Source organism: Artemia franciscana, chromosome 1 (genome assembly GCF_032884065.1).
Source record: "Artemia franciscana chromosome 1, ASM3288406v1, whole genome shotgun sequence".
Lineage (NCBI taxonomy): Eukaryota > Metazoa > Arthropoda > Branchiopoda > Anostraca > Artemiidae > Artemia > Artemia franciscana.
In genome coordinates, this window is record NC_088863.1 from 55,817,320 (window position 1) to 55,830,170 (window position 12,851).

At 34.1% G+C, this 12,851-nt stretch overlaps 1 protein-coding gene across 3 annotated transcripts in view; it reads right to left on the minus strand.

Moving 5' to 3' along the window:
• Positions 1-1,248: 1,248 nt before the first annotated feature.
• LOC136031527 (uncharacterized) overlaps positions 1,249-12,851 on the minus strand; it is a 146,532-nt gene continuing 134,929 nt past the window's right edge. For all 3 annotated transcript variants that reach the window (XM_065711200.1, XM_065711206.1, XM_065711211.1), the window contains one exon: positions 1,249-2,627. In XM_065711200.1, the coding sequence (XP_065567272.1) occupies positions 2,545-2,627 (83 nt within the window). In that variant the 3' untranslated portion in view covers positions 1,249-2,544. The remainder of the gene's footprint in view (positions 2,628-12,851) is intronic.

The window sequence follows — 12,851 nt, forward strand, 5'->3', positions numbered from 1 at the left end:
ATAAGCAACAAACAAACTCTTAATAGTCCCCCTCTTGAAAAGGTCGAGACTTTCTCTTATCTGGGATCCGAAGGGAAGATGAGATGAAGACATTAACAATAGAATGACTAGAATTTAAGCATGTTTTGCACAGCTTTGCAAACATCTATGGGTCTATAGAAAAATTGGTTTGTGAAACAAAGGGAAGCATATATAAATTGACTGTGAGGGTAGTTCCACTCTATAGTGTTGAATTGTGGCCCGTCAAAGCAGCCCGTGAACGTGCTCTAAAGATTTTTGACCACCATTCTCTCAGTTCAATTTTATGTTTCCGGACGTTATATCAGACTTTGAATGATGATTTCCGCCAGAATTGTTTCATCATTTACGAAATCTCAAGCGATATCAAGCTGCACCGGCTTTGATGGCTTGAACACGTTTTGTTCCGCCCCAACGAAAGCCTCATTAAACAGATACTTCTTGTTGGACTCTTATCAACATGGCGTAGAAGAAAAGTAGGTCAATTTAAAAATAGATGGTCCCTTGTTAGGCAAGATCTGGAGCTAACTGGAGGCTTCTGTAAATTCGGCCACAAATAAGACAAGTGATGGGTAAAGTTTTTTGAAGAACTGGCACAAGACCAGCCATCGTAAAATATCCTCATTCAGAAGCTTTATTTGGATGCCTGGTGAGGCGGAAATGCGTGGTCCCGATGCAAGTACAAGTAAATTGTAAGCATTAATTTTAAAATGAGTTTTACAAGAAAAAAATTCAGGATTATATTTGTTGTCCTTCAAGCAGCAAAACCCCCAAAAAAGTAAAAAATTATGAAAAATACAGAGAATCAAAGAAGAACAACAACAAACGTCTAGAAATTATAATAAATAAAAAAAAACAATCTACAAACTACAGAAAAAGTTGTCCAGGATTAATTTCTTAGTAAATTAACTGATTATATGTTTAATAATTAAAGGCAAGGGTGAAAACGTGCCCTAGGAATGGAGTAGCCTTATTTATATTTGTATATAGAAAGCCTAAGGACATTTTTATAAATTTTATGTTACATGACTTTTATACATTTATCATTTTTGTTATGGAAAAAATGAAAAAAAAAGCTGACTCTTTATTTGAATAGAAAAATGAAAAATAAAGTATACACTGGTATGTTTAACAATTACTGAATTGATGTTAGTAATTTATCCCGTCTGGTGTAGGGACTGTGTAGAACGTCATAACTTGATCATTGTTTCCTAGTCCTATTTCTAAAAGAGTTGAGTCAACTTTATAAGCTGTTATAATTTTCAACTTTAAAACAATATATTAAATAGAAAATAATAGTCAATATAAAATGAAAAAAAGTACTGCGATAACATACTAGAAACAGAGCTGAAAAATATTCTACTTATATTTATTTACCATATTTTTTTTAAAGTACAAAACGAATAAACGATGAACCTCTTTAAAATCTATTGGTAACAGCCACAACAGTATGTTACTAAATCCTTTTCATAGGGCGCTAACAAAATTGATTTGAGGACCTACCATAATGTATAAATTACTACATTATATGCAATGCAGTATTGTAAGTTGAGTGTACTGGAAAATTTAAGAGCTAAGGTATTTTTAATCATTTTAGTATTTTATTAATATTGGCTGCATTCTGCTTCCTATCACTGGCTCCAACAAATTTGAACTTGGACTTTCATGAGCTCAATTTACTGATTTTGTTTTTTCATGCTATTAATAGACTTACGTTCAGCAATCAGTAAAATAGTTTAGTATTAGAAGACCTCCAATGGGCTACTGAATTTACATATTAAAAATAGTAATATATTCCTTCCCTTTTTACCATTTTTAGTCGACTTGAGTGATTGGCGATAAATCATTCTGTATTATTAAATCATTTTATCAATAAGGGTCTACTCTGAAAAAATTTGTGGCACCAAGTACTTGTTTTCTTTAAAAATCCATCATTATTTTGATCTTCTGTAGCGATTACTAAAAACCTATCCTATTGTAATTCAAGAAAATTGGTGACTTTGCTATCGCAATATTTAATTCCGCTTTAGAATCTCTCAGGAATTCACCCATAAATAAATATTACTATTTCAGAAAAGCCTACTTTAAAGTTGCAAAGCATTGGTCAATTAGGTTAATTGGAGGATTATATTCTAAATGGACAGGGCACGAAGAAAGTAAAGATTGTTATTAAGAAATGTATTTTACCAGCTACAAACCAATAAAAAAAATGGTATTTTTCTATCAAAGGGAGGCCAATAAATACAGAAATGATTATTTTAAAGCTGAAACAATGAAGAAAAAAAAATTCTGTTGTTATTCCATGACGGAAAAGATTTCTTAAATTAATTTAAGCGTGACAATGTTATTCTAAGGAATTGAATCATCAAAACCCATTTCTAGAACTGGTATGTATTTACGTTATATGAAAAATATCCTTTTTCATAAATCATATTGAACATTTTTCAGAAATGATTTTTCAAGGAGTCAAAGCATAGGCTGTGAATATTTTATCTATTTCACTATGATAAATCACCACTTTACTTGTCACAGATACAACTGAAATTTTGCCGTCAGGAGTATCGTTGTAATCGTCATTTTGATGATGCAGGAAGGAAATACAATTGAACCTGGAAGAAAATGCCAGCTGTTATTATAATATATCATCTGAAAAAAAAAATAGAAAAAAAATATCATAGGCGCTCAATAGCACTGCCTCTGTGAATAGGGAAGTAACCTCTATGTACTGTTTATTTACGTCAAGGCACTTTGTATGGAAGTACTTATCGTGGAAACTTCCAAAGGGGCTAATTTGATTGTAAATTAAGATTTTTGATTCTCTTACTAAGGTTCAAAAGTGGTTGGAGGGACAGCTGCCCCTTCCGACAATCCATTGTTCTTCAAGACATTTGATTAAAATTTTAAGAAAGCTACTTTTTCACATTAGATAAAATCACCAAACAACTATTATTCGTGGTATTTGTGACATCCCACAGCCGTTGAGGTAAAGGCTGTAACTTACGTATTTGCCCATTGTTTACATATATTATCTGTTGTTGGAAAAAAGAAGAGTGTTTGATCCTTGGTCTCCAAACAGACTAAGATAATTCAGATAAACTTTCAGCGAGAGTTGAGGGGACTTGTGAACTAAATTAAAGCGCATTATGTGTATGCAGAATTCCAAAGAGCATGTCTCAGGAACAGCCTAGGATATTAGGTTGAGACACCCAGAGCATTTTTGAGGGGGATGTTTAATATGTCAAAGGTAATTTAATGCACGCCACCACTTAAGTACACCACCACTACTACTACTGCTATTACCACTACTACAACTGCTAATACTATCACTATTATCACTACTAGTACTACTACTACTGTTACTACAACTACTACTACTACTACTGATACTGCTGCTACTACTACTGTTGCTACAGTTCCTACTAATTACTAATACTACTACTGCAACTAAAATTGGGTGCTACTACTGCTACTATTATTAACACCACCACTGCTGCTACAACTACTAATACCACCACTGCTACAATGCTAGTGAAACTTTCAATAATAAGGATATGGGTATTTAGGTGAATGTTTCAGACAATACTGAGGGATGTTGAATTAAACCAAAATATACTATGTTCCAACAGGTTGTAAAAAGGTTGTTTCAGCAAAATATTAGGACTGGCTTATGATTTTAAGTTGAAAATTTGAGGGCATGATGAGTGAATGTTCAACCAACTGAGACGCAATGTGTACACTACTAATGCTGTTGCTATTACTAGTACTACTACTACTTTTACTACGAATCTGAACTTTATTTAGCACTTGGAATGTATTATTGGATATCTCTGACTTCGCATATTTAATCAGATTCAAGTTTTAAGCTGATTCTCTCTTTGACCCGAAGGGCAATGAAAAAGAATAACCAATACAGCAATCCACAGACTCAGTCATAACTAAACATGGCAAGATTATTCTACATGGAATTCAATTCACTGAATATTCAGTCCGATAAAACTGTACCGAGCGGAAATCAACCGATACAGAACTCGATCTGTACAAAATCCAACCCAGTAACAGCTAGCCAGAGGAAAATCTTATTCACACAAAATTCATTCCAGGAAAACTTTTCAGATCAAAATTAAACCCATTAAAAAAAGAAAAGGAATCATTACTACGCAAAAAATGTCAGCCAATGACGTACTTTACCGAGTAAAAAGTTATGTTTTCGATAAGTCTGGCTATTGCACCAAGCAAAGAGAAGGGTACAGGCAGGGGCGTATTTTCTTTGAGACAGGGGGGCAACGACCCAATTCAGACACAATCTACCCCCAGACCTTAGTTTGACCCCCTCCCTGCTGAAATTTAGTTTCTGCAAAAATCTTGTCAAAACAAAGATAAGCCTGCATAATTCAAGTATGCAGAGAGACAAACTAGTTTTCTTTAGTATATCTTTGCCTTTAAGGTAATATTAGGATCATATTTCAGCTGTCACTGTCATTTTCACTTGATTTGGGAAAATTGGCTTCAAATTTAACGCCCCCCCTTCGATTCTGAAGAAATTACGCTACTGGGTACAGGGATCTACCCCCGATCAGATCTTAAGGTTTCCGCAACTTCCACTACAATGCCTTATGTGAACAATATTTTTCAGCCATTTCAGGTGTTACACTAGCCTTCAACAGCCCCCCACCCCCCAGTACACACGCACAGAAAAAAGGAAAAAATACCTAGATGAGTCGGAAACAATTCAGGCTAGCAAAACTGAATCAACGAAAGATTCATTTATGGCAAAAGTATACTTTTTTACAGCAAAAACACAAAATGACCCAGAAAATTTAACCCCACTATCACTGGTTTCCAGAAGCAAAATCATATGCCATGACCTTTCACTTGTGTTTGGCTTAGTCAATATAGGAATTCATAAATTGAGACATCAAATGAAGTATTGAGATGTGCATATCAATATCAAAGTTGGTATTTGAAAAGCGTTAAATTTAATCAGACTATCCAAGTATTGCTCAGATACAAAAAAAGGTGTATTTCCTTTAAGACTTGTGAACAGATGTTAGTGAATCCAGATTCTTAGAACAAATATCCTGCTTAAATTTCCGGTAGTAACGCTACTATTATTACTACTGCTACTAATTCTAATATTAATAGTACTTCTACTACTGCTAGATCTAATATTACTACTACCAATACTTCTGCTGGTGCTAAAGATACTATTACCCTTTCTGCCAAGGAGTGTTAAGGTATAAATTTCAGGGAATATCTGAGAAGATGTTGGATTAAACCGAAAGTATTTCAAGCAGATTGTCAAGAGAGTGTACCAGCAATATCCCTGAAACGGCTTGTGACACTAAATTTAAACTTTGAGGGCACGATGAATGAATTTTCAGCTGACCCAAATACAATATGGATATACAACTACTGTTATTGCTATTGATCCTACTATTAATTAAATAAACAAAACAAGCTTACTTAACTGAAAGCAAGGAGCGACATTAAAACTTATAACGAACAGAAATTACTCCGTGTATGGAAGGGGCTGTTCCTTCCTCAACGCACCGCTCTGAATTAATGCATATTCGTTTTAAGTTATAATGTCGCTCCTTACTTTAAGTTACAGAAACTTGTTTTCTTAATTTAATTTCTGAATGTTTTGAATTAATGCTTGTTTTTTTGGCTCTTCGCACATGAACATGTAAAACGAAATTTGCGTATTAATTTTTTTTGCTCAATGGCTTTCTCTTTAATTTTGATCGGACGATTTTGAGAAAAAGGATGGGAGTGGAGGCCTTATCGCCCTCCACGTCTTCGGTTACTTAAAAAGGCAACTAGAATTTTTGATTTTTATCGATCCTTATTATTAGTAAAAAAAAAAAAATTACGCAACTTACGAACAAACTTACGTAAACACCTTCTATTTTCGTATATTTTTATTATGTATATAAGGGAGTTTGTTCCCTCGTTAATACTTCGATCTTTACACTAAAGCTTTAACTTTGTCCCAATTCTTTAAAATAACCTCTGAATAACAAAGGCCGTAGAATTATAAGTTGAAATTACTAAGAATACCTGGCTACTATTGAGCCAGGTCGCACCTTACTACAGTTCGCTACCACGAACTGTTTGATATTACTATTACTTCTTCTGCTGTTACGAATCCAAATTAAATGCAATACTTCCGAACTACAGGCAATATGTACTATTGCTACTACTGCTAGTGTTACTGCTGCTTCTGCTTACTACTATATGTGCTACTATTACTACTATTAGGACAATAACAACTACTACTACTGCTACTACTACTATAACCAAAACTACTACTGCTACTTTTAGGAGGAGATGAACTCCTCATATGCGTAATAGTCTCTGTTTGTTTTAAGTTTTAATGCTGCTCCTTACTTTCAGTTAGAAAAAACTTTTTCCTATTTATTTTTTCAATCTTTTCTTTAAAATAATGCTAGAAAATTATGCTTCCCCTTCATGGAATTTCTCTTCCCCCACAACAAATTCCTCCAAGAGAAGATCCTCCCATTTAGAAACCACCTTTCAACCCCACCCCCCTCCCCAACCAGAAAATCCCCCTGAAAACGTATGTACACTTCCCAGTAACAATTACTGTATGTAAACAAGTGGCAAAGTTTGTAACATGCAGCCCCTCCCCCCGAAGACTGTGGTGGAGTAATCAGCCCCAAAGACATAGTTATTATGTTTTTCGATTCCTGGACTCCTGGAAAAAAAAAACAAGCACACAAACAAACAAACAAACAAATAAACTCGCACCCATGATCGTTCCTCTTGCAAAACAATACGAAGTTCCATATTTTTGTGGATATGAGCTTGAAACTTCTACAGTAGAGTTCTCTGATACGCTGACTGCAATGGTGTGATTTTCGTTAAAATTATGTGACTTTTAGAGTTGTTTCCCCCTATTTTCCAAAATAAGGCAAATTTTCTCAGGTTCGTAACTTTTGATGAGTAAGACTAAATTTGATGAAACTTATATATTTAAAATCAGCATAAGAAACCGATTCATTTGATTTATCTATTAGTATCAAAATTCTGTTGTTTAGAGTTTCGTTTTATTATTGAGCCAGGTCGCTCCTTACTACAGTTTGCTACCACGAACTGTTTGATATTACTGCTATCACGAATCCAAATTAAATGCAATACTTCCAAATTACAGGCAATATGTACTATTGCTACTACTGCTAGTGTTACTGCTGCTTATGCTTACTACTACATATGCTACTACTACTACTACTATTAGGACAATAACAACTACTACTTCTGCTACTACTACTACAACTAAAACTACTGCTGCGACTACTACTACTGCTACTGCTACCACTACTATTACTAATACTCCTGCTAATATTACTATTACTATACTACTGCTACTACTACTTCTGCTGCTACTATAACTACTATTACGATCACTAGTAATACTTTTACTACTACTACTACTACTACTACTACTACTACTACTTTTACTACTGCTACTACTTCTATTATTACTACTGCTACTGCTATTACTACTATTGCTGCTACTACTACTACTACTACTACCACTACTGCCACTACTACTACTACTATTACTACTACTTCTACTACTAACACTACTACTACTACTACTGCTACTACTGGTACTACTACTACTACTATTGCTACTACTACTACTAAAACTATTATTACTACTACTACTGCTACTACTACCAGTGTTGGGAAGTACTTCAAGTATTTCTTAAGTACAAAATCAAGGTACTTGAGTTTTACTTAAGTACCTTCTTCCTGGAGTAATTAATACTTAAGAAAAATAAATTGGTGCTTGAAGCTCTCAAGTACCATTAGATTCTTAAGTACTTTCGAGTACTCACCTAAGTACATTCCGCTTCAGTGGAATGATTTTTTTTAAAGAAAAGAATTTTTAAAAAAAGAGAATCTCAAGACTATGTAAACTTTTGTGAAAGTAAACTTCCATGTCAGATCAATAATTGAATTCTCAAGTTCTGTCAAATAAGTTCCTAAGTATTTGCAGTAATCCCTCTAAGACGCATTAAAATAGACTAGTTCCTGTCACGTGTTCTGATGTTTATCTTCTTGTTTTACTGAAAATATGCCACCAATTAAGATATAGTTGAGTCAGTCCTAATTCTGTTTCTGTTCTCGTCTCATGTACGTTTACTGTGTTTTATGCGTAAATAAACGTTTTTATACTTTACATGTAAATTTTACGAAAATTATATACGCCAGACATCCTCCATCGGTCGAACCCCATATTAAAGGCCAACGCTGCCATAAGACTCTAAAGAAGAGAGCGCAGAGAAAGTCACACTTTACAGAGAAGTAGAAACTTTACAACTCGAAAGTAGAAGGATTTCAGGATTTGGCGAAAAATTCAAATTGAAAATGAACATGGCATATTTGCTGCTCTAACTACAAGGAATATTTTTTAGCGTTCACGGTACCATAGAACACGATGAATATTTGAAGGTTGTGTACAAGAATTGTCCCAATAAGGTCATAAAGGGACATGTTAATGCAACAGCAAACTTTCATAATCATCTAAGGGTAGTCTTTTTAATTTTTTTCTAGCACTTATTTTAACCTCTACTTTTCAGACAGTTCATGTATTACGTGGGATGATCTTTCCATGGAGGAATTTATCCTGAGGGAAGAAAATTTTTCATGAAGGGGCCCTAAGATTTTCTAGCGTTATTTAAAAAATAATGAGAAAATAAATAAAGAAAAATTTCAGATGGAAGTAAGGAGAAGCATTAAAACCTAAAACGAACAGAAATTATTACGTACATAAGGGGGTTCGTCTCCTTCACAATACCTTTCTGTTTACGCTAAAGTACTTTTAGCAATTTCAACTATTTATTCTAGGGCCTTTGTTATTTAGTGGTCATTCTTAGAGAATTGGGACAAAATTCAAGCTTTAGCGTAAAGAGCAAGGTATTGACGAGGAGGTGAACCCCCTTATATACATAATCAATGGAACATGGCAGGGTTTAAATTTGCTAACCCACCAATATTTAAATGATTCATCTCAATGATAATCTGAGATGTTGTTTTGGTTTTAAACAGAACATAATCGAGGGTAAAAGTGCTGGTACCATCAGCGGGAAAAAGTGTGTCATTTTTGCAGACTGTCCAACCGAATTCTCATCAGACAATTATATTTTTCTTTATCCAAGCTTTGTTGAAATATAGAGTCGGTAATATCAATGTCCTCCATCTGCGCGTTCTTTAACAAAACACCACTCACAAACACATTCTATATAAAGCACCGTCAATATATCCCGTTCAACACTGCGTATTTGGAACCCTGTCAGTTAGCCTTAAGAAGTGAATTGGGCAACTCTCTAGCTACAACAGAAGGTTTGGCTGTGATTACATGTAATTTTTGACCCACTCAGTGAGATACTTAATAGAAAAAATACTTTTGTGTGTCCTGATATTGACTGCTATATTACTGCTCTTAGACCATGACAATTCGGTCATGAAATGAACTTTTATAGGGGCCTTTCCTCAATGTCCTGTTTCGATCTCGACAGTTGCAAATTGTTTCACTTTGCATCACCCATTGCTAAAATAATATCGCACTGGTTTCCACAGATATTGCGTCCTCTATACTACATGATTGGCGCTCTGGGAAAGATTTTAAAGAATGTGTTTCACAAAATCTCATTTCTGGTGCGCTATCCCTCGGCGAGCGGTCGAAAGCGCGACAAAGTAAAAAAGGCTTTAAAAGAGGAGAAACACCTCATCAATTATCATTCTCAGTTCAAGTCAGTAGTTTAAAACATCACTCTTTCATGTTTACCACACAAAGAATCTCATCCTTCATTCAACTCATCTCTTCATCTTTTCAACGAGAAAAATGTTGATGTGAGTGTAAAACATGGATACTATGAACAATTTTATCCGCAACGACCGCTCTCTGAAAACGTTCATTTTCAAATTTATTCCAGTGAAGACTATTTCATAGATTTGACTTCCACATTTATTGATTTGCATATACTTTTCAAAACATCTAACAATGTAAAACCAAGTGCAGTTTAAAGGTTATCCTATAAAAAATTTTTACTACACAATTTGTTTAGGCAAGTAAGTGTCTACTTGAATGAAACATTGGTGAGCACAAAAAATTATTTTTCAAACTCGTCAAGGTATATACAATTCATACTGATGACCCCAATTTTCTACAAGAAGTTGAGAGATTTAGCTATTGGATATGAACATAAAACGAACACTGGCACTACCAATAAACTTAGAGACGTGAAAACTAAATATTTACATTTGGTTGGGAATAGACCATGAAACATATAATATGCTTCAATTATTGCCTCCCAATGTGTAGATTAATATAAAGCTACTCTGTCCTGTCAAGTTCTGTTTTACAAAAAGTAGTTGCCGCTGCGCCTCATGTAAAATTCTCTCGGCAATACTTCATGTACGAAAACAACAAGTTGTGAGTTCTGTTGATATGGCAATTGAAAAATTTAGAGCTTGCGGAAATAATATCAAACTGCTCGTTCCATATACAATCACTAATCAACGACATATCCGCACAGGTTCACGTGGCTATACCGATTCGTCATTTATCAATGGTAAAATTCCTTCAAAACTCACTTTGGCTTTAGTAAAAAGTAATAGTGCCATAGGATTGTCCACCCTATTATACATTTTACAGAACCCTATATGAATTGACAAAGAAATTTCTAGATGGAGATTTACAACTATTTGAAAATTGTATAATCGATGAAATGTTTGCTAAAACACATGGAATCATATTGTTGGATTTGTCTGGTACTCAAGATATCCGTACTTTGCGAACGCGCACGGCACTTTTAGAGTGTACCTTTGGTGAACTGTCCAGGGAGAGTATAGCCTTAATCTCGCTAAATCAAATTGAAACCTATTTGAAAATTACTCCTGATTACAGTGTTCTATTAGACTTTGCAGCTTGAAAACAAATCAAATAATCAGTTTATTCAATTTGGATCCCTACACGTCCAAATACAAGTCGTATTGGATACTTTTGGATTTACTCGACCATATTCAAAGTGTTAACAATCCGATTATCATCATTAATGGTGTTCCATCAACAGTAAAGACGGCGTAGTGGCTATGCATCTTTCAAATGGCTAAGAACACTGATTTTTTGATCCTCTCGGCTTTTCATATGCATTGTACAAGCCTCACCTTAAAAAATTTCTTGAGGATAGTGGAAAATCTATTATTTAAAATTGGAAGTGGGTACAAGAATTATTAACCAAAAGCTGGGGTTTTCATGCACTATTATATTTTATTTTTCGATGTCGCGGATGTACATACGGTGAACTTCTCTTCATTTATAATGACAATCCTTAATTGAACGAGTTTCTTGAGGAAAATATTCTGTCCTATCAGTATAAAATAAATTTAAGTACCCTGATAGTGAAATACCTTAAAAATGTGTGAGCATTAGTTTTTTAGTAAAGATTGTATGCACAAAACGCTTTGTCCTTTAGATTTTTTCTTCCAGGTATAGGTAACCATCGGTAAAGATAAGTGGGAGCAACTCGTAAGGATCCAACTTGCATTCATCTTGGTATGCAAAGTCAGGGTCACATTTACTAGAATAGAATGTAACTTCATTTTTATTAACTATCTTCGTAAAGCCATTAATACTACTTTGATTCATATTATAAAGTTTATATGTTTCAGTTGCTTATTTGAAGCAGTGGCACATACAATATTCTCATTTGAAAAATCACTGTCTGCAAGAGCCAAATAAAAAACAGTAGATTTATAATCATAGTAGCCAGTGTCTTCATGGTGATGTCGTAAAAACCAGACCCTATTATTATTCCAGTAATTGACCAGGTTCTTCCTAAAAATATAATTTAAAACCACAACGATACTTATCTCTCAAAAATAAATTTGATACGAAATCATGTTTAGGATACGGTAATTATGCCAGGGCAAGTTATTTTTCCATTGATCACATTTATTATAGTAACAATTGGAGCAGATGAGACCTCTAGTATGAGAGTCACACACATCTCCAAGAAAAGAATTACAGTCTTTAATTTGCAATGAGTATCCACTATGAAATTAATCTGGGTTACGTAACCTATACTTTTCATTATAGTCTTTAATAATAGCACAATTCTCACAGGTTGATCAGCTGCCCGATGTATATAAACATAGATGACATGTGTAAAAGATTTTCAGTGTTGACTGTCTCATTTCTAAAAAGCAACTGAGTCGCAATCAACAAAACGAATGTGTTCTAGGAAGAGGAGCTATCGAGTGACGTTACATAATCTTTTTAAATATGATTTTTTTAACGTCGACATATCTATTTTCGGTTTTCAAAATGGCCGTCTTAAACGAACTGCTAGGTAGTACTCAAAAGCAAATCCACAATATCATTTTGTTTTGTTTTAATGAATATGTCAATGAATCGAGTAGATGCATCTGAGCCACGACATAAAGTTTCATGCAATATTCCAAAAACGGAGAATCATTTCTCATTATATCGTTAAGTCTTCTTTGAAATAATATTTTTCTTTGAAGAGACAGCCATTGAAAATAATCCTCTCGAGTCAAATATTTTTCCAAAGTCACTATATTCCCTTTATTTTTCTGTTTCTCAAGTCCAGACATGTTTAATTCCGATACTCTCACTACTGATTATACACTAACAATGAATGAATATTCTTTCTCGCTAGTAACAAATCTTCAATTTTTATGTATTGATTTAGATCGGTGTCATCAATATACTTCAAAATGGATTTAATCTGTCTTGTAATCTTTTTATATGCATTATATTCACTTTTGCTGCAAAAAAT